This window comes from Bos taurus, chromosome 15 (assembly GCF_002263795.3).
Source record: "Bos taurus isolate L1 Dominette 01449 registration number 42190680 breed Hereford chromosome 15, ARS-UCD2.0, whole genome shotgun sequence".
NCBI lineage: Eukaryota > Metazoa > Chordata > Mammalia > Artiodactyla > Bovidae > Bos > Bos taurus.
Window position 1 is genome coordinate 38,630,892 of NC_037342.1, and position 23,381 is coordinate 38,654,272.

Consider the following 23,381-nt stretch of genomic DNA (forward strand, 5'->3'; position numbering starts at 1 on the left):
AAAAGTTTCAAGAGCCAAAAAATGTCCATATCCTTTAATCCAGAAGTCTTACTCTTTGGAAATTATTTCAAGGAAATAATTCAAAGAAAGGTGGAAGAATGAAGGAAGAGTTGAAGAAGAAAGTATTTTATTGTAGAACTTTCTATATTAGCAAAAGACCTAACATCACTTAAATGTTCAATAAAAGAGCAGTTGGATAAGTGACTTAGAACAAGCTGTTATAAATTATGACTATGGAAACCAAATCAAATGCGAAGAGTAGGACATGATGTGTTCAAATGTGATGTAGAAACTCTGCATACAGGTGACTATATGAAGAAATGAAAGAAGTTGCCAAGTTTAAGAGTGGTGGTGATTCATGTGACTGGATTTAAGAATTAATAATTTGTAAAAATTAAATGACCAATGGAAAAGATGGCTGAGTTTCATGCTGAAATTAACTTTGATTCCATAGAGTATTCCAATGGCCATGTTTATATTCTAGACAATCTGTTGCCATATGAAAAAAATTGGCTCTTGGAAAAAATGTTACTTTTGTCAACATATATTTGTCAAACGGTATTAAAATCATGTTACATCAAAAATGAGGGAAGTTATGCAGTTGACATTATCAAGGGAAATTACAGAGTCTCTGTGGGGTAGAAGCATTTGTCAAAAACCCAGATACTGTGCTCAGAGCAAGAAAGCAAAGAGACTCAGCACCTGTTAGGCAACTCCCAATTCCCTGGTGAAGAGTGGGCATATCTCCAGCCTCTGAGACATCCCTACACGGTAATGCTGCCTATTCACCAGGTTCCTGTAAAGAACAAATGCTCCTGGAGCACTGCAGACTTGCAGTACCGAGGACAGACACTGGGGGCATGCCCTTTTCCTAACACTGAATCCAGAGCTCTGACTTCTAACCTAGGATCTCTGCAGCCCAGGTCTTTGTACAGTGGGACCACGCTGTTCAGAATTTGGTAGCAGTTGAGACCATGGTGGTATAGCAGGGCCTTATTAAAAGATGCTTTGTGAATGAGATATGTAATTTTACTGCAGAGGAGAGAAGACCACCTTGTGGTAGCCACAGAGGAAGGCAAAAGGGAATCAGAAGATCTGAGCTTTGATTTTAGTTCTGAACTCTCTCTGGCTATGTGATCTAAGCCCTTAATTGTGTGTGTGTGTGTGTGTGTTTGGATTTTTTTCCCCACTAAAAAATTAGAAGGTAAAACTTGCATGATCCAGGTTTCAAATGGATTTCTAGAAACCACACACTTAGGAGTGTTTTAAAAAGATTTCAGTCAGCCAAATAAATGAACTAATGATTGAATGAATAAAAAAAAAAAAAAGATTTTACTATTTCCAGATGGCCAGCAGTGATCTATGGCATTGCGATTGGAGGGAATGCCAGAGATCATTTATACCATCTTCCTGCCTTCCTTACCTCAGGCTTAATTCCTCTATGAGACAGAGGCATCATAGATACAGAGAATACTCTGTCCTCCAAGAGAGGGAACCCCCAGAAACAGCATTTGGAGCAAACCATTTTGAATAATGATTGAGAAGAGCTACCTGCAGATGTGGCCCACCACAACAGATGGCTGAAAGCCACGTGGACAAGTTCCCAAGGACAACTGAAGGACAGCCCTCTTAGGCTGCTATCTAATCCTACTGCAGACATTCTCAAGCACGATTACAGACCCCCGAGACCACCCCTCACCTCCAGCCCTTTCAGAGGGATCTATTAGGTGAAAACTACTTTCATAATAATACTTAGACAAAATTTTCTTTTTGCCGTGTGTCAACATTAACACTGATGTGGCAAAAGCAATTGCAAGTAAAACTCCTGGCAGTCAGTGAGGGTGAAGGCAGTGGCCTTGAACTATATTAATCATAAATGTATTCCTTACCACCAGGGACTAGCCCTAAACAACAACCCCAAAAGTCAGTTTCACTAAGGAATAGCCTTGATGAAACAATATACGTTATTAATGTTATTAACTCTCTACCTTTAAGTACACATGTTTTTTTTTATTCTGCATGACTAATTGGGAAAAACACATGAAGCCTTTTTGCTGTATATTAAATAAAAGCACTTGTACAATTGCTTGAGGTGCAAGTTGGACACTTTCATTGTCATAAAACATCATTTTTACTTGAAAGAATGAATGACAAATTATGGTTATTCAGACTTGAGAATTTGGCATACATTTTCTTAAAAAATGAAATGAGCCTGTCACTTCAAGAAAGACCTGATGGTATTTGTTGCCAATGATAAAATCTGAGGTTTCAAGCAAAGCTTAGGCTCTTGGGAAGCTTGTATCCACTGCCATGAATTTGATAGCTTTCCAATACATTAACACTTTACTGATGAGATTGGAAATGATCTTAACAAATGAGACTTTTGATGTGGCATAAAGAAATGTTTCAGTATCTGGATTATCTGCAAAACTCAGTAAACCAATATTTTTCAAATGACCAATAGATGATGTTACAAAATCATTCATTTGTGAAAGATTCATTGAAAGTACAAGGGAAAGCAACATATTTTAATGTAACAGAGTACAAGTTCACTGATGTGGTTTCTCATTCCACATTGTAATTCTCCTTTAAGAAACTACCATTTGCAGAGTTTGAGTGTAACATCAAATAAGATTATCTGTAATTATCTGAAAAGGTTATTTAAATATGCTTCTCATTGCCAATTACATATCTGTGTGAGACAGAATTTTCTTCATATACTTAAGCCAAAAAAAAAAAGATATGACACAACAGGTTAAATGCAGAGGCCAGTATGAGGATCCAGGTGTCTTCCATTAAACCAGGTATTAAAGAGACTTGCAAAAATGTAAAACAATGACATCTTTTTCACTAAATTTCTTTTGTTTGGACAATACAGCTATTTTCATAAAATATGTTGACATGTAATAAGCTAATCATTGTTAATTCATTATATGTTACTTTTTAAAATTAACTAATAAGTGATATTTTAAAATATCTGTTTTAATTTTTGAGGTGGTGAATATTGAGACACAATCCATCTAAACAAAAGCATGTTGAAGTTCTCAATAATTTTTAAGCCTGTATGAGAAACCCTGAAATTAAAAAGCTTGAGAACTGCTGCTCAGAGATGCATGCAGAGAAAGTGGAATTTGGGATGAGTAATTAATGAAAAGAGGAGAACTTGTCATGTATCAGTTTGCAATATTGCTGAAAAGTGTCATGACTAAATTGGGCTTAACAGCCAGGGTTGGTTATGAAGACAGAATCGTCCCTGGAGGGGTAAAATGAAAGTCATCTATGACTTAAGACTGGCAGAAATCACTTCTGTGCATATTGAATTCTCAAGTTCCCAGTTAGACCCAGTTATTCCCAAGGGCACCTCTCTAATTTGCTCCAGTGCCCTTAGTGTCCAAGTTCACCCCTTTCCCTGCTCAGTACTGACCACCATGACTAATGTGGGCTACAAATCTGCCTCCTGGGCCATGGTGCATGCCACTCTGATTCCACCTACAGTACCCAGGACTCGGGAAGGTCTGCCTCCTGGGCCATGGTGCATGCCACTCTGATTCCACCTACAGTACCCAGGACTCGGGAAGGCCAAAGGCACTTGCAGGCACTAAGAATGAAAGATGAGCGTGTTGTGGCTCTTGTCCTGGAGGACTTCTCAGTGTGGTGGAGAAGAAAAGCTCCTGAAGAAATAATTATGGTATGATGTGATAAATGCTTTTCTGAGCATAGTGACACATTTTCTTCCAATCAAAAATGAGGACACACTCTGACCTCTGACTATGGAAGTATCCTCAGGGATCTGGAACACATGTCTGCTTATACATGTATTAAGAAATTCCCAACAAAACTCCACAGAAATTCTTTGTAGATTTGTACTTGATTTGGCCCAAAGACCCAGAAACAATGGTTTGTACCCTTTTAAAAAAATTCTGGGAAATAACCAGTGTCAGAATAGAAAAGGGCAAGAAGTGCCATAGGATTACAAAAGATGGGTAATGAGCCCCTAACATTTTATTTCCTCTGGGTTAGTGGATGGGAGACACTAGAGGAAATTTTTTCCATCATACTGTTGAGTGGCTTTTTTCCCCTCAGGCAGAGTCCAACATTGTTCACACAGGTCTCTCACACCAGCTGAATCAGATCAAGAGTCAGAAGAATGAACTAGTATGAAGCTTCTAAGATTGCAAGCCTTGATTACATGTGGGTAAAATTAAACAATAAGGCTCTTGATCTGCCAAGAAATGCTGGAGTCCCCTCTGGGTGGGCTGTTTGGGGACCATGGAGGTTCTGGTCTGGACTGGGTCTTCTTAAGTCCTAATCATGTACCCTTTGCCTCCGCCCCTTCCTTTGAGGCTGACCTAAATCCCCCTTTTTAGTCCCTTTCTGCAGCGTCCCTGTTCTTTCCCAGCTGTGGCAACCTCAGAGTGAAGTGAACAAGAACGAAACACACAATGAGCAGAAAAAGCATGCTCAGTACCACACACAGACATCCTGCCACCCACAGAGAGAATGGGGGACACTGCGTCTCAAAGGCGATCCAAACAGAAGGCAGGACGAGGAGCCTGACAAAACTCTTCTGCATCTTGGATCCACTACCATTAACCATTTATTCTGAGGGTTCTACAACTGCTGATTCAACCAACCATGGGTCATAAACATCTGGGGAAAAAATTTCAGAAAGTCTTAAAAAACTAAACTTGAATTTGCCACACAATAGCTATTGACCCAGCATTTACAATGTATTTACAACTGTTTACATTGTATCAGGTATTGTAAGTAATCTAGAGATGATTTAAAGTATATGGGAGGATCTGCACATGTCATTTTATTGAAGGGACTGAGCATTCATGGATTTTGATATCCATGGGGTTATTGGAACCAGTCTGTCTTGAATACCGAGGGATGATTGTACTTGCATTGGACTAGGAGTAAATCATGATGTCTCTGTGGTTTCCAGTAAATTCATCCACAAAAGCAAGGTATTTTGATGATGAAATGACACATACATGAGAATTCTCACCACATAATAATTCACTATTCATGGTTATAATTTTCATATCATTTGTGTGGTTAATTAATGTCTCTCTCCCCATTAAAGAAGGGTTGTGTCTTGTTTTATTCACTGTTATAAATATATCTAAAGTTTAGCACAGCATTTGACACATGTTAGGCATTTGATGAGACAATTGTTTGATAAAAAGGAGTGGTAGGGTCCTGGTTAAGTGTCTACTCTAAAACAACAAGTTTGGGGTTGCCTGACAACTCTTATGGATTGGTATTGGCTACCTGGAGCATGGTGCCATAAGGATTCTAAGGTGGTATCTGATATATCACCTGATGCACACTCTGGTTGAGGATGTTGAATATTTGTTGACCTTGGTTTATGAAGTCAAGGTTTGTTTTGCCAGCTCTTCCAGCACAAATAGGCCAGTTGTATGAATACAGTCACTTTAAGAGAACTGAGGTGATCAACTATCTGGCCTGAAGATAAACAGCATGACCTCAGGAATATTTTTTAAAATCACAGATAAGAAAACACTTAGAATAATGCTATGCAAAGAAGCTGAATGTGTACCACTGTGATATCTGCCTGTCTCAATGAATTCACTTATTTGATATGTGTTTCACGAATGAGTAAGTAAGCAGCATCAGCTCGTGTACCCCACAATCAGACAGAACTTTGTAAGACCCTCTCCCCCAGCCCATAAAATAGCTGTTCTACTCACGAGGGTAATCCTTTGGGTGTGTCTTCTCAGACCAGTTCCCATAAAATGTGAGCCTGTACTTAGCAGTCCCACAGGCGCAGCAGTCTAGGATTGGTTTGTCAGTCACCCCATCAAATGTGGAATCTGAAAGAGTCCAGAAAGTCACAAAATTAGGAAGCAACTGTGAGTCATTTATAAGGCAGTGACATCTTGGTCTCATCCTGTCTTAATGCTTGGGAAAAGAATGTGAAATGCAGTTTGTGTGTGTGTGTGTGCTCAGTCACTACTCGGTCATGTCCAACTCAGTGACCCCATGAACTGTAGCCCGCCAGGCTCCTCTGTCCATGGGATTTTCCCAGCAAGAATACAGGAGTGGGTTGCTGGTCCCTTCTCTAGAGGATCTTCCTGAACCAGGGATTGGACGTGCATCTCCTGCATTGGCAGGCAGATGCTTTAACACTGATTCACCTAGGAATCAAACTGCAGTTCTTACTGATTACTAATTCAGAACCAGGTCCAGCTATAACAGATTTTATTTAACTCTAAGGATGATCACTATATTTTCCAAATTAAAAATAAATCAGAACTTTTGCTCTAATAATGTGAGGAGACCTATGGGACCAATAACATAGAATATTTGGGATGGAGGCTATCTTGGTAAAGTTTATTGTTATCCTTTCTGGACCCGAATCTCTTTTCCCATCCCTCCCACAATAGGATTTCTCCACCAGATTTCAAGAGGAATATGCATGTGTGTGTGTGTTTCCTAAGGAATATTCTCTGGGGCCAAACTGCCAGGACAAGAAGGAAAAGCTTTGAAGGAGAGCAATGAGAACAAGCAGAGAGACATAAGGAATGCTGAAAATTATTTCTAAAAAATTATGCATATGCAGTCATATCACTTCTTATCAAGCTTTCAGAGACTTCACTGGGAGGGTTGGGCATTTGGGAATATGTTCATAAGTTCAGGTTTACTTCTGAGCATAGAAACAGCCGGGAAAAACTCGAGATTCTCTCTCCGCCCCCACGTTTAGCTGTGAATAGCTCCTAAGTGGAAAAAAAGAGATTACCTGAATAAATTCAGTATTTCTGATTGTCAGGCCCACATCCCTAACTGTGCATTGTTGCTTTTAGTCTGTTCTGCTTCCTGCAAGATGAAAACAATGTCTACAGACGCAACTTGCTTCAGCTGCTTTTCCTGTGGTTCCTCAGGAGATATTAACATGAATGTTCTCCCTCTTTTTCTTTTGCAAGTTGGACATTTAATCTTAACTATTATATAAAGAGCAGCAAAAGAGAGTTTAAAAATCTTTTTGAGAGTTAGGAAGAGCATTTTACAAGTCTTCCTTATGGAATTCACTGAGTTCTTTTGGGTTGAATATGCAAAATCAGCAATAGGTGAAATAAGAGAATTCTGGGTTCGAGGATGGAGACAAAAGTATGGGATACTGTAATAATCACCGCATTGCAGAGAGTCCTCGTATGTGTTGATTCCTTTCCATATACTGTCTCATTTAATCCCGGCAGTCCTAGGACATCAGGACTTTGGTTAAGCCCATTTTATAGATCATAAAACTAACGCACATTAGTTAACCAGCCCAAAGTCACTGAGTTGATGGGTGGTGCAGGCAGAACTGGAACCCAGGTCTTTTTTGAATCTACAGCCCATACTAACTCTGAACCTGTATACCATATCACTGCAGGAAAGACCTTCTGCTGGACAGGTTTGCATAAACAACAGTGGGAGAAATCTGTGTGTTTCTCATTTAGCTTTTTCAAACAAAGAATGGTGCATTAAAAAAAAATAGTTATCTACAGAGCTCCATGATCTCTAAATAGCCCTAAAGAAGAGATCTGAAACCACCCCAAATAGAAATCATTGTTTGGCTACTTTTTGTACACTAGGAAGAGGCAAGAGCATTGTGTGTGTTAGAAGCAAGCTTCCCACTTCCCGATGTACACGAAGTCCAGGTCTGATTGCTGTGTGAGCCACTTTGATACTTAAGGGACAAGCGCTATTGACTATATTTCAGAAAAGTTGGCATAAATGAGTAACTCCTAAAGGTTTTTCCTTTTCACATTTCCATTATGATCACCTATGTTTTAAAAAGACTAAATTAGTTTTGAAAAAAGGATTCAGAGCTAAGAGATACATGCTGGGGTTTCAGTTGTAACTACTAGGCACTGTTAAATGAAGCAGCAATAATTTCTCAAAGAACCAAAATGACGCAAACTGGTAGCTCCACTTTATCGAAAGGGCTTTCTGATATAAGCAGTGAACTTAAAGATACATCCAGGGGTTCAAGGGAAAGCACTTATAATAAACACTTTGGAATTCCAAAGAAAAAGAAGCTTCCATTGAAAAAATAAATTTTTAAGTTTGAAAATAAAAACAGACATGCTGTTTCCTACTGAGGAAAAGCCCACTGAAAATGAATCAGGTTTTTTTCCTTTTTTTTTTTTTTTTTAAACTAGTCAAGTGAATCAGGTTTTCAAAGGGCAGTGACAGCAAGTGTTAACTTACCCCTCTTCTCCTAACCTCATGCTATGCTATGCTAAGTCATTTCAGTCGTGTCCGACTCTGTGTGACCCCAGAGATGGCAGCTCCCCAGGCTCTGCCATCCCTGGGATTCTCCAGGCAAGAACACTGGAGTGGGTTGCCATTTCCTTTTCCAATGCATGAAAGTGAAAAGTGAAAGTGAAGTCGCTCAGTCATGTCTGACTCTTAGCGACCCCATGGACTACAGCCTACCAGGCTCCTCTGTCCAAGGGATTTTCCAGGCAAGAGTACTGGAGTGGGGTGCCATGGCCTTCTCTGAGGGCGTGCCTAATACCCTTGGTAACTTGAAACCTGAAGTTGGTAACTTAAAACCCTGTAGCATCTCTCAAGCTATACTGCCCCCCTCATTTCTACTCTTAATACCAGCTTCCTTTTCTACTCTTATCTTATTCTTTTTTCGGTGGGGCGAGGGGGGGGTTGGGGAGGGCTGCACTGGGTCTTGTGTGAGGCACATAGGATCTTGTCCCCCGACCAGGAGGAAACCTGGGAACCTCTAGCACTGGCAGCATGCAGTCTTAACTGGACCACCAGGCAAGTCTCTCTGGTCTTATTTTTGTTTCTCTTCCCTTGCTGATTATCCCTTCTCTATCTACGTTTTTTCTCATCTCTGCTTCTCCCTTCACCTTTTCCTCTTTCTCCCTTGTGGGTGACATGGTCTTAAAGTGAGCATATGTGTGCATTTGTTTATTATAGGTCACCTTTTGGAATATTTTATGTTTCTGCTTTTAATTGTAAGTAACTTAATGTTTCATGCCTCTTTTGAAAAATAACTACCTATTTTCTGCCCCAGCTCACCCATAGGGAGACCTAGGTTTTGATCTACCCAAAGCAACAACCCAAGCTACTGAACTGGGAGATAGCACTTTGGTAGAAATGCAATGGTTAGGGCACTGGCTTCTAGGTTCAAACTGTGACCTCCTCATGAGCTGTCTGATGCTGAGTGAGCTGTTTAAACTTTTCATGGCTCAGGCTTCTCATCTGTAAAATAGGGATGATGTAATCTACATAGGATTCTGGTGCTGATGACATGATTAAGGCGTGTGAAGTACTTAGAATGGTGCCTGGCATACAACAAGCACAAATAAATTCGCTATTATTATTTTCCTAGAGGACATTTACCAGCTTCTCTTTTTCTTAGTAGCTTATCATTTGTTAGAAATAGAATGATTTCTTCTCAAACCATGATAGACTGATTTCTTCTCAAACCGTGAATTGCTCTAAAGGTAAATAAAAAGTCTGCACAAATTAATAGAAAAGAGAGCATGAAGATGTACAATTTCAGCACATTTTCCACTTTTATTTAGTTCTTTAATGACTTCTAACACATTTAGATGTTTAAAATCTTAATTTTTCATGGTAGATTAATAAATAAGCCCTGGGATGTTGATAACAATAGCTAACATACACACATATATAATAAATAATTGTATGTATGTGTATGTACGAGCATATATATGTGTATGTACATGTATATATACACACATGTACATATATGTATATTTACTGTGTACTAGGAGGCATGGTAGGTACTATACATTCCAGTGTCATGGAGGACTGAAGGTAACCACTGATTGCGTGCATGCCTGTGTGCTAAGGATGCCTGCACATCCAAGGACCAGATCCCTAGACGAGGTGAGGGTCAAAATCAAAGCCCCCTTGGCATTCCTGTTCCCTAGAGAAAATCCGCTCATCCTGCCTGGGTGCCCCACAAGTTCCTGCTAGTGATTATTCCAGAAAACCATTACAGACTTTTTAGAGGTACACAACTGTGTGTTCCTTACTTAAGTCCTGTGAATTATTCCAAGGAATCTCTTCAGAATAATCACTGTTTCACAAAAATAACGAGATGACGACACCAATATAAGGTATATTATCTCCTACCCAGGGAATCAAGCTGAGTAATTAGAGTTTAAGGCAGATCCAATTATCCACAGCACACAGCTAGATTAAAAATTGGAACTACGTGAGGAAGCAGAACCCAGAGGAACTCAGAAAACCAACTGCCTTAATTCCTGCGGTTGAATGCTTAGACTGATTGAGCCAACTTCCATTTATCTGGTCCTCTCCAGTCCACACATCTAGACCTTCTTACCTTGTTCACAAAGTTTCTTGGTCAGAGAGCCTTCATCTTGAAAATAAATGATGCGTTTCTGTACGATGCTAGCCCTGTGGGGAAAGAAGACACACACATGATGAGGAGGGCAAGTCTGGGGGACCTCAGATTTCCACTGGTCCACCTACAGCTGTGTGGCTTTGAGGGCATGCCCTCAACTCATGTGGCTTGGTTTCTTCAGTGGAAAACTGGTATTAATAATAATAGCTACCTCCTAGGATTGCTATGAGATCTAAGGTAAGAACTCTTCTGTCAAGAGTTCAGCATACACTTAGAAACCACTCAATAAATGTTAGTTATTGTGGGGATGTTGGTGGTACTCATATTATTGTTAAGGTAGGAAAGTGAACTAACAGCATTTTCAGTAACTTTTCTCAATGGTTCATTTACTCTAGTTTTATATCAAACTATTGAGGCCATTTATAGATCAAGCAAATTCAAATCAGGGAAGCATGTCAAATTCTCTTCCTGAAGGGGGAAAAAACCTTAAAAATATATTTTGATTTGTTCTGAAAATGTCATTCTATATCTTTCCTGAAAGTCTAGACGAAACTGTCTCTTACATTCTGAACAAAGACAACTTCAGCTGTTACATCTCTCTTAAACATGTCAAACTCAAACACAGTATCTTAGAATTTGGAAAGATATTCTGAGGTTGAAAAATGACTTGATTTGGCCAGCATATATTTTCTCTTTAATCTAGGATTGCACAGACATACTACGTCTCCTTTTACCCACTCAACTGTTGATTTTCAGCTGCCCTTGAAGAGCCCTGAAACCCAGTGTTCCAGCAATTTGAAAAGTCTACAGCACAGTAGACTTGAGACAGTGCCTGTGGATCTCGGGCCATTTCTATTGATTTTCTTCAGCCATGCTACTCAATCAAAAGGCAATTTTCACTTTGATTTTCCCCATTTAACAGATAAAGGGAGCTCTTGACTCCATCACAGCTGACCACACTGAACCAGGGAAAGTCACACAAGCTGCCTCATGTCACATGATTTCAAACCCAGGAAGGGCCCATGTATGCATGGATCTGCTGAGCAGAGTCAGTTTTCTCAATGGTCTGGGCCTATGCCAAATGGCTTTCCAAAGAAATATCTACTCTATCCCCAGTCTTACACAAAAGAATAAAATTGAGGCCAGCCTACTGATGTCTTTTACAGTCTGTCCCACCCCAAGAGAGAAGAGATGTTGAAATAAATGAATGAAATATACTTCCTGTTGACACAAAGCTACTGTGAATATTTATCCATTCTGTTGACCATCAAGCAGAAAGTTTTTTCAGGCCAAGAGAACACTCTAGAGAACATTCACCCCAAAGTAAAAAAAAAAAAAAAAGGCTTCTGTTAGCTGGAGCATCCTACCACTTTGAGAAGGCCTCAGGGAGCCCTGAGGCAGGCAAGGAGTAGGCCTAGTGGGAAATATCCCAGGTCCCACCTTCCTGCTGCAACCATTTCAACTTAACCTAACTCATTTCAACCCATTTGTCTTCCTGTTGTATCTGCTGGTGTATTTTCAACAGTTAGAATTTGGAAAGAATATTTTGAGGTTGAAAAATGACTTGCTTTTGGCCAGCATATAGCAGATAATTTCTGGAGGTGTGCTTAGCAAACAGGCACTAGACAGGGAGGGACACTGTCATAAACAAGACATATGGGGCCACTTCCCATTCCCAGAGTTGGCAGAATAGTGGCAAGAAAGTATCAAACAAACAAATCCTCAGGTAACGAATGGAGACGTCCACAGGGTATGAGAGAGTGTAACACAGGGGATCCTGACCAAGCCAGGAAAGGCTCCTCCCAGAAAAGGTGGCTGTGCTTAGATTTCAGTGAGTATAAGCTAATTAGACAAGTGGGATGGAGGAGCAAAGATGAGGGCATCCTTTGTAAGATCCTTCATGTGGGGAGGGCTGTGGTGAGCCAGGGAGGTGTGAGATGAGCTGGGAAGGTGGGCAGGGCCAAATCACCCAGAGCCGTGCAGGGAGATGGCATTTTACTCCAAGCTTGATGAGAAGTCTTTGAGGAATTTGCCCTGAGGAGTGAGATGATCGGGTTTGCACTTTTAAAAGAGCACTTGAGCCAAAAAGTAAAAACGGATTTGTGTGGGGTTGTAGTATACAGAGCTCCCATGCAAATAAAATTTCGTTTCAATAAAATTCTCTTGATAAAATGATTTGAAAACACCTGATCTACAGGATAAAATATTAACCTACCATGATATTCAAGGCTTTTCATAAAAAACTTCTCCCAAACACCTCCTAGCTTTATTTGTTGGCATTTTGTGCCACGCTCCCTGGGTGCCAGACTGTGACAAGTTTATCCCTCCTTCTCTGAACATTTCTTTCACTCCACACTCCCTTACCTGTGCTATTTCCTCTCCCAGAATCTCCCATCACCTGTCTCTGTGAGAGTCTGTAACAGACACTCTGAATTGTCTTCCTCCCTATGATTTAAAGGTGAGGTTTCCCTGGTGGCTCAGTGGTAAAGAATCCACCTGCAATGCAGGAGACACAGGTTCGATTCCTTAGTCAGGAAGAACCCCTGGAGACAGAAATGGCAATCCATTCTAGTGTTCTTGCCTGGGAAATCCCATGGACAGAGGAGCCTGGCAGGCTACAGACCATGGGATCACAAAAGAGCTGGAGATGACTGAGCAACAGCAACAACAACATGATTTAATGTCAGAGAAAAATGATGCTTAGAAAATTACATCACTCGCAGATTTTCCAAAACTATAAATTATAAAATTATAAATTTATTGAGGGGCCAGAAATAGAAAAATAAATTTTCTTTAAGCTATGTCTGTTTCTTTCAAGCCTTGTTTTATAAAGTCAAGGTGGCCCTCTTTTTGATAACAGCTGTAACTTCTGAGCCCTTGTTTTGTGCCACTCATTGTGCTAGGGAGGTCCTTCATGTGCATTATCTTATGCTTCACATATACTGCTGCTGCTGGTGCTGCTGCCAAGTCACTTCAGTTGTGTCTGACTCTGTGCGACCCCATAGACGGAAGCCCACAAGGCTCCCCCGTCCCTGGGATTCTCCAGGCGAGAACACTGGAGTGGGTTGCCATTTCCTTCAATGCATTACAGGTCCTCAAATTCTTTATCAAAACACTTGGGCTAGATGTGTTCCTGAGTTCAGGGTTTTTCAGCTATTAGAAAGTGAAGATGGCAATAGGCCGTTAACAACTCCATGACCAAACACATCCATCTTCTGCAGCAAAATATTTGAGTATTCATTCTAAGAAAGTAAATAAAATCTATAAACAGTTTCATATCAGTTTAGGTCAAGTTCAGCAAACTTATCAAAATGCTCTTATTTTAAGAGGGATTAAGATGAGGGTTTGTGTTACTTTCATTCTAATCTTATGGGTGAGGATGACTGAGATGCCGGGAGGTTAAGTAACATGCTCAAGGTTTTGAAGCCTTTCATCTACTGCCAAAGCCCATGGTCTGTCTGAGACTCAGAGTGCTTATAAGGATTAAAGATGATTACGAATAAAGAGTATAACTGCACTCTGAGGAAAGTACTCTTATAAAACGTAACCTCAGATTGATTTGGGGGGGATGTATTTTAGGATCTCATGGCGCACACAGTGGAGATCTGAGACTTCGGTGGGTCTCCACGGAGCCTGGGTCATGATAACATGAAGCTCTCCATAAAAATGCAAGGATACATCCCTATTCCCAAACTGAGCCAACCCTCTGGACCATGCACTTTGGATTTCAAACTCTGTGCAGATCCAATGAGGGATACAAGGCTTGTTCTGATCAGGCCCTGGTGGTCTAGCCTTATCTCTGTCCAGTGCCTCCTGAGCCCCTACCCAAACCATATCCCAAATCTGTCTTCATGATCTCACATTCTGGGCCCCTGTCCATGAGACTCCTCTGTCCATCCTCACAATTCTTCAATATAAACCACACACACACACACCCCTCAATTACCTAACATACTCAACCAAGATGTTACTTAGAATAATGTCTGGTCTGCAAGCTCTTCCAATGAGAGCTAAAACCCCTTGGGCTAATCCTACCCCAGCACTTACTGACCTATTATAATTGCCTGTTCACTTTTCTATCTCCTGTGCTAGTATAAGCTTCCCAGGAGCAGGAACTGTATCTTACTTATCTCTATAGATGCTAGTACTGTTGCAGCCCTGGGATTCAAATAGAAGGAAGGATGTTTGGAAAGGAAAGAGGCCATGATGAAGGTCTCAGTAGGTAGACACAGGGACGTGTAACTCAGGAAAGATATGAGGAGGGCGAGGAGGATGGATATGGGAATCACTGGGGCAGAAGTCAGGGTCAAAGCTTTTAGAGTGGCTGACATCACCCAGGAAGAAAGTGTGGGGAGTGAGAAGAGAGTCTAGCTGAGTTCAGAACTCTGAAGGCCAACATTCACCCACAGATACACCAGCAGAGACCAAGACATTGGAAAACTTGGTTGCAGGAGATGTTTCTTTTTATTCCTCATTTGGTCAACTCCTGAGAGAATTTTATATTCTGAGAAAATACATTTCATTTCAAGCCTGTTCCCATCAGAAGTATAAAACTCAGCAGAGATTTATAAATCATATTATAGTTCAGGAAAATAATAGCTTCACAAGATGAGAATGCCGTTGGTAAGAATCCCCTTAGCATTTCAAAATGACAAACTTCTCCCATTCTGTGTTGCAATTTGGCAGTCCTGTTGCATAGCATTTATATACTGATATACTGAATGCTCTCTTATCATGAAAGAGCGTGTTAAGGAAATCTAAATTAAATTTCTCAGTATGTTAGCTTCTCAAACTTTAAAATATTGAGGTTCCAAATAACTTACTAATCATTTCCAAAGTTTTCCTTTAAACCTAAAGTGGAACCTTTCCAGAAGTGCCATCCTGAATGCTCGGTGCTCGGTTCTTTTTCTGTCTGAAGAGTTTCTTCATTTGCTGTTGGGGAACTGGCCTGCTGGAGTGAAGTTGGAATTGGCTAAGTTGGAGGTTTTCTGCCTAGTACTGAAAAGGCCTGGGGTCCCTGTTCTCACTGAAAAGGACAGGGAGACCTCAAAAACTGAAGAATGTGGGTGAGTTCAGGCCACAAAATGAATGAAAAATACACATGAACCCTCAGTGGCTGGGTCACTGCCATGGAGGTGTAATTTATGTAAGGTCCTTACGACAGGCACGTTGCACAAAGTAAATATTCAGTAGTGGTAGCTGTTATCATTGTTGCTGCTAAATCACCAGCCCCTAACAAAGTGCCTGACACATAAAAGTACTTAATCAACAGAAGCTATTATGATGATTGATGTCAGGCCCATCTCCTTTGCTTATGCAGAGAAGAGGGAGAGTGTTATCTTGCTCAACAGCTTCAGGCAGAGATAATGAATGACTCCAAGGAAGTTCAGGTTCGCAGTCTCCAGACCGCAACATTTGCCAACCCTCTTCCCAGTTCCAGTAAAATCCCTGTTACTGAACATTTCTTGGAATACTTTACAAAATTTGCCTCTGATCTCAGGGATATTTTCCATAGAAGTGATCCAGCTTATAACACACAACATCTACTTCCTTTTACCAATGACTGAACAACTCTGTGGGAGGATGTAGGAATAAAATATTGAAGCATAGCATTGGTAACATCATCAGGAACTGAGGGTAACAGTCTTATTTTACTTTGCAAGGATGCCAAGTGCTAATCTGATCATGGTCTCATGTTACTCAGCAAATATTTACAGAAGCTGGGTGCATTCCATGATCCAGACTCTTACCAAACTTTTATATGCTTTATGTGGCTCGCGGGGAATGGAGCTGTGTCCAGGAGTTAACAGGCTTCCTGGCAGCTCATGGCAATGTGCTCATGGGAGAAGAAAAGTGAAAGCTTATCTGTAGGGCTTTATCTATGGCACACACAAGGACTCCATGGTTGTCCAACACTAAGGTCACAAAGCTATAGATTTGGAGACTGTTATAATTGTCTACCGTGACTGCAAATGACCAAATCTAGTAAATTATAGACAGAGCTAGCTGCCAGGAGATTCAGTTTCAGTTCAGTTGCTCAGTCGTGTTCGACTCTTTGCGATCCCATGAACCGCAGCACGCCAGGCCTCCCTGTCCATCATCAACTCCCAGAGCCTACCCAAACTCATGTCCATTGAGTCTGTGATGCCATCCAACCATCTCATCCTCGTTGTCCCCTTCTCCTCCTGCCCTCAATCTTTCCCAGCATCAGGGTCTTTTCAAATGAGTCAACTCTTCGCATCAGGTGGCCAAAGTATTGGAGTTTCAGCTTCAACATCAGTCCTTCCAATGAACACCCAGGACTGATCTCCTTTAGGATGGACTGGTTGGATCTTCTTGCAGTCCAAGAGACTCTCAAGAGTCTTCTCCAACACCACAGTTCAAAAGCATCAATTCTTCGGTGCTCAGCTTTCTTTATAGTCCAATTCTCACATCTATACATGACTACTGGAAAAACCATAGCCTTGACTAGATGGACCTTTGTTGGCAAAGTAATGTCTCTGCTTTTTAATATGCTTTTTAGGTTGGTCATAACTTTCCTTCCAAGGAGTAAGTGTCTGTTAATTTCATGGCTGCAATCACCATCTGCAGTGATTTTGGAGCCCCCCAAAACAAAATCAGCCACTGTTTCCACTGTTTCCCCATCTATTTCCCATGAAGTGATGGGACCAGATGCCATGATCTTAGTTTTCTGAATGTTGAGCTTTAGGCCCATTTTTTCACTCTCCTCTTTCACTTTCATCAAGAGGCTCTTTAGTTCTTCTTCACTTTGTACCATAAGGGTGGTGTCATCTGCATATCTGAGGTTATTGATATTTCTCCTGGCAATCTTGATTCCAGCTTGTGCTTCTTCCAGCCTAGTGTTTCTCATGATGTACTCTGCATATCAGTTAAATAGGCAGGGTGACAATATACAGGCTTGATGTACTCCTTTTCCATTTGGAACCAGTCTGTTGTTCCATGTCCAGTTCTAACTGTTGCTTCCTGACCTGCATACAGGTTTCTCAAGAGGCAGGTCAGGTGGTCTGGTATGCCCATCTCTTTCAGAATTTTCCACAGTTTTATTGCTGCGTAATTAGCACTCATTCATCAAACACTCACTGAGCACTTATTTTGTATCAGGAATTTTTCTAGGAGCTGAAATTTCAAAGAAAAAGAAGAGATGGTGTCTTCCAGTATGGACCTTCCAGTCCAGTAGGGAAAAAGAGATAGAAAAAGGAAACAGGAAATCAGTGTTGAGCGCAATAAAGGAGAAGCCACAGCATGCAGAAGAGCTGTAACTAACTTCACCTTGGCAAAGCTGTAAGAGGAGTCAATGAGTCTGAAGGTCTGAATTGTCAGAGGGACAGTGAAAACAGAGAATCTAAGAGACTCATCATAGAAAAATTTATAAGCACTAAGTAACTTACTGGATCTGGGATAGAAAGAGAAGGTTGAATACAAGATGTTTTATTTATTTTTTCTTTATTTAACAGTTAAACATGCTTCCAAGTGCTTCATAAATATAAATTCATATAAAACTCCCCCAAACTCCATGAAGTAGGCACTAATATTATCCCTGTTTTACAGAAGAGAAAACAGAGACAGAGGAAGGTAAGTTAACTGACTCCCCATAGACAAACCCCAATGACTAGATGGAGGATGAGTGATGCCAGTGACTGAAACAAAAGACAGAAAGGACAAGGAAGAATTTTGTTCTTTTAATTTTTGGAATTTCTATTAAGCTAATTGTAGCTTTACATGCAGCTATAAGAAATAATAGAGAGGTTGCACACTTCGCCTAGTTGTCCCTGGTGGTAATATTTAGCAAAACTTCAGTATAATATTACAACTAGGATATTGACCAGGTTTGAGACTGGACATAAAATTGGTGCCACAGGATTAGATGAGGACCAGATCATGCCATTCTAAAGAAACTACACCTATGGCAAACTGGCACACGCCAAGACAGAATATTCCCAAATTACTCTCAGGACACATCGTATGTTAGAACCCTAATTGGAGAATCATCTACAGGTGCTCTGGTGACCAGGCAGGGGGCCATTCCTGGCTGGGACAAGATGATGGTAGAGGTGGAGTTGGGGGAATTATTTGCAGGAATAACTTGGAAAGATAGCACTAGAACTGGCCTTGAAGTCCAAGAGGCTCATTCTATAACCAAGGATGAGTTCTTGGCAGGCGTTAGAGGTGCACACCTAAACGAGTTCCTCAGCAGGTCCACCACCCATGTGTTTTGAAGCAATGCTGCTATCTGCTCTGGGGACTTCTTCACCTAAATCAAGGGAATCAGCTCCATACTGTGCTGCATGTACACCTGAAGCTTAGGTCATGACCAAAATCTGGTTAAGACGTCAGTTAGGTTCTTAACAAGACTATAATCCATCCCCAACCTTGTATAGCCATTGGATGTCTAGAGTTTGTTGATGCACAGTACTGGACAAAGTTGCATCTACAAAATCCTAGTTCTGATTTTAACAAAAATCAGAGGAAATCTAGTGTTAGCACTCAGTTTAGTTCTTCTTAGAATGACCCAGAGGATAACAAACTTATTATGACTCCATTTTCTCTTATTATTGTCCAGTTTTAGACCTCATCTTTATCATGTATCTTGTCAATATTATTACTCTAGCACTTTAAATTTTACCCCTAAAAATCCAATGGAAAAGTAATAATGAGGAATTGACTTTCATACCATAAGAGAGACGTAAAAAGAATAAAACTAATTATGTTTTTAGAGAAACTAATTTAGATGTGAGAATCTTTAAAACCAGACAGGCATTCATCGATTCCCATTTTTATTTGACAGAGTGGAGGCCATGAAGCTGTGTTAGGAACTGGAGGTACAAAGATGAACCAGACATAGTACAGATGACACCAAATAGTGGACAGCCTGAGAGATGTGAATCGGAAAACGCTGCGTAGCAAGCGGTAGACTCTACCCAATATCTGCTCCTTTCTTCTGCCATCCTTGCAGAACCCTCATTTTGATTCACATGTAGCCTCAGTAACATAAGAGAGGGTTATCAGCACAGGGTTGGAGGGGGTGGGAGGAGAACTTCTGAGAAAGTTTTGCTTAAATTTGCATAAAAGAAATTAATGAGCCACTGTCCTTTCTTTGTCCAGTGTTGATCACAAACAATGCATGAAACAAGACAGCCATTTTGTGACCAATAGGAAAAGACCAAGAAAATCCAGAGACCCTGGAGACTGCACTGGGGAACCATGGAAGAGATTAGGGAGGATTGGGGCCAGGGATGTTTTGGTCAGAGTCTGGGAGAAGAACACTCCAGATAAGGCCTTAAAAGAGGGCTTGAATTTGGTGGGTGGGAGGTTGTGCTGCCCTTTGCTAGAACTTTCCATGGGGTGCAGAGGACAGACACCACACAGTGACTAGGAAGAAAGCGGCAGGCTTGCAGGACACTCCAGTCTGAAGAGAGACGTGGCTTCAAATGGGAGGAGTTGGGGGGATAGGCAGCATGGGTGGGAGTTCGACAGGAAAACACAGGCAAGGGAAATATTCCTTTTTCTCTGGAGGGAGTGTTCCTACACCTATAAGCTGTGGCTGAGGCAACAGTAGAAATTTAGGGGTACCTGCTGGATCAGTGGCTAGAAATTTTTCATCTGTTGGAAAAATCTTAAAAAAACTCACATAGACCAAATAGACTGCAGAATGTAGTCCCAGTTGTGGAAGCTCTTTCAGGTCATTCTGGTTAATAGTCAGGACCATTTTTCATCCTTTAATTGTTTGATATCAAACTATCCATTTTTTTCCCACATCTTTTGATACTCAGTATCTTTCTTAACCTTTCAAAGAGATCTAGATCTAAACCTTGAGGCTGGGGAAAGATAATCTCTCACGACACACCTTTAGGCCCCAAATTTGTTTTCTCCTAAGGGTACAAAAGGGCTTCTCTGGTAGCTCAGTGGTAAAGAAGTCCACCTGCAGTGCAGGAGACACAGGAGACTTGGGTTCAATCCCTGGGTTGGGAAGATGCCCTGGAGATGGAAATCACAGTCCACTCCAGTGTTCTTGGCTGGAGAATCCCATGGACAGAGGAGCCTGGTGGGGTACAGTCCATAGGGTCGCAAAGAGTTGGACATGACTGAAGCAACTGAGCATGCAAGCATGCACTCAAAGGTGCAAAAACAGAGTTTGATGTCCCTGAAAAGTTACTTTTTCCCCCCTAATAAGTCTTAGCATGTTTTCCAGCATTTTATAATATTATTACTGGAACCCAGGGTATTACTAGTCAAGGGACAACTGACAGTTCACCATTTCTGTAACACTGTTGGATCCATGATTCTATTGTATAATGTCTCATACGTTTAAACTGCAAATCAGTGTTTGTCTCACTTTCCCCTCCAATTTCTCCATGTCTGTAAGCTTTCACCAGACTATGAGCCCCTCTGGCCCCTGGACTGTGTCTTATTCATCATCATATACCTGGAATCTAACAGAGGATCTGGCCAAGGCTTACACCTGGGTTTCTTAATCTGGGATTTGCAGACCAGATTCAGAATGATGAAATTTTTTGTGATATGCACAAGTGCATCTTTCTGGTTGAGAGTTCATAGCTTTCATCTGCTTCTCAAAGGGGTTCCTGACCTTGAAACCTTTAAGAACCACTATTAGGTCTGCAATGAATGATAGTAGATATGTGAAATGGCATAACTGTCATTCCATTTCATTAAATCTCCAACTAAGATATAGGCTTTTTTTTTTTTTTTCTAAAGATGAGGTTAAATTTTCATCCCAAGCACCAAAGTTTCAACTACTTTCTCTCCAGACTATGTTATTTTCTGAAATAGAATCTGTCCTGGCTAAAAAACAAGAAATAGAAAGTGAAGCATTGCTCCTGGGCTCCTCAAGTGTTCCTTTCAGAGGCTGGATGCTCTGTGTAGGGCATCTGTTCAGTTCAGTTGCTCAGTCAAGTCTGACTCTTTGTGATCCCATGGACTGCAGCACGCCAGGCTTCCCTGTCCATCACCAACTCTCGGAGCTTGCTCAAACTCATGTCCATCGAGTTGGTGATGCCATCCAACCATCTCATCCTCTGTCATCCTCATCTCCTCCTGCCTTCAATCTTTCCCAGCATCAGGCTCCTTTCTAATGAGTCAGTTCTTTGCATCAGGTGGCCAAAGTATTGGAGTTTCAGCTTCAGCCTCAGTCCTCCCAGTGAATATTCAGGACTGAGTTAATCAAATAATCACTCCAGCCTGGGGAAGAGGAAGTGCTGCCTCACCAAAAGCTTCCTCCTGGCTAGTTCACACAAGTCACTATTCTCTGAAGTTGGTCCCACTCTGCCGCGGCCACAGCCGCCTCCCCTTTCTGTGGGTGCCTTTAAGCTAGGGTGGACAGTGTGGTTTCTCAGATGTAAGGAAACAATCCAGGTGACACAGCAGAGAGCTTAAGTACAGGCTACCTGACCTCCTTTCTGTTCTTTAGGGAGCCTCCCTGTCACCTAGGTTTTCTGTTGTGAAGCTGGGAGCTTCTAGGACAGTAGCGGACCTGTGGGTTGGGACATGCTCCCTTCTCTTGACAGGGTTAGGGAGGGTGTGGAGGGTGGTTATGATTCTCAGCTAGGGATTCGTGGTTCATGAAGGGGTTGCAAAGGATTTTTGAACCCCTAGGAAAAAGTGTATGTACATTGTGAGCATGTGCATTGCTTGGGGGGAGAGATGGTGTAAGAGCCACTGCTCTAAGGTAGCAGTCAGGACCTTCATGCCTGTTAGTTCACTTTCAGGTGCCCCTGCTGCCCCCACTGGAAGGACACGCATGGAAGAGCAAATGAAGGATTCCCTGTACAGTTACTATAGAAACCATCTAACAAGTTTCCTCTTCTTGCCAACCCACCCAATTTACCTGCACTCAGCTAGAAGGTGAACCACCATCTTCAGCACATTACTAGGCAGCAGTGGTACCATAGTCCTAATTACCCCATCTCCATATCAGCCCCACCCCACCCCACACCAGCACAGACTCTGACACAGAGCAGATCCTCTCTAAACAAAGGTTCCCCTCTCACTTAGAGATCACAGTCTGAGCTCTTGGCTAAACACCCACAATCCTGAACACCAGGACGCAGGCTGCCTTCTAAGTCTGACACCCCCCTCCCCCTCCCTCAACACTTTTGCCAACCACCTGAACTCGGCCTTGCCTTTTCACTGTTTGTCACACAACCCCTCCCAGCTTCTGGCCATGCTACTCAAACCAGGAATGTACTTCCGCCTCTGCTCTGTCCAATCACACCATCTCATGGCCTCCCAAGAGCCTCATTGGCCAGAACCTTCAGAGTGACCTCCTCTGGGCTCCTTGAACGCCACTGATCTTTGCCATCCACTTGGTGTTCAGGCACTGGATACTCTTGATGTTTGCTTGAACTTTAATAACTTGCATTGCCATTTAACTTATTGTGAGTTTACATTTTGGACTTCGGACTAAATGCTGAGCTTTTTCAAGGAAAGGGTCTTGCTGCAGCCTCGAGGCCCCTCGAGCTTGAGGGGCCTTTCATGCAGGACACACTGAAGATGTGCTGTTCTGATATGTTTTCATGGACTGACTTGACCTGTAATTTAATACCCTATGGCCACAATCTGGCAGGAAGCACAAACTCCTCTGTACTAGCAGAACCACCCAGTGTTCTGGGTGAGCAGCAATGACTGGTCTGAGTCATGAAATATTTCCCATCGCATAAAGATCAGTTAAGTCTGCTTTACTTTATTCAAGCTCGGCTGATAGCAACTGCTGTTCTCAGAACCATTTGGGTTGAATTCAAAATCCCTTCACAAGGCTGGGAATCAACAGGAAGATGGTATGTCTGCCAGGAGGTTAAGCCCGGGACAGCACTTTCTTTATGGAAAAGAAAGTTGCTGATTACATGATGCACTGCTCTTTGCTCATCCCGTGAGTTGACTCTTTAAAAGAAAGTCACCCATAGGACTTACATTTTGACTCACTCCAGATTTGTCCCACGTTATTTCTTTTCAACATCTGCACCCCTGTTGCAGCATC

General features: G+C 41.6%; 1 protein-coding gene across 1 annotated transcript in view; it reads right to left on the minus strand.

Annotated features, from left to right (window-relative positions):
* The window catches only part of SPON1 (spondin 1), a 315,018-nt gene that overhangs the window by 172,908 nt on the left and 118,729 nt on the right, over positions 1-23,381 (minus strand). Inside the window, 2 exon segments of the mRNA NM_174743.2 lie at positions 5,718-5,840; positions 10,349-10,422. Of these exon segments, the coding sequence (NP_777168.1) occupies positions 5,718-5,840; positions 10,349-10,422 (197 nt within the window).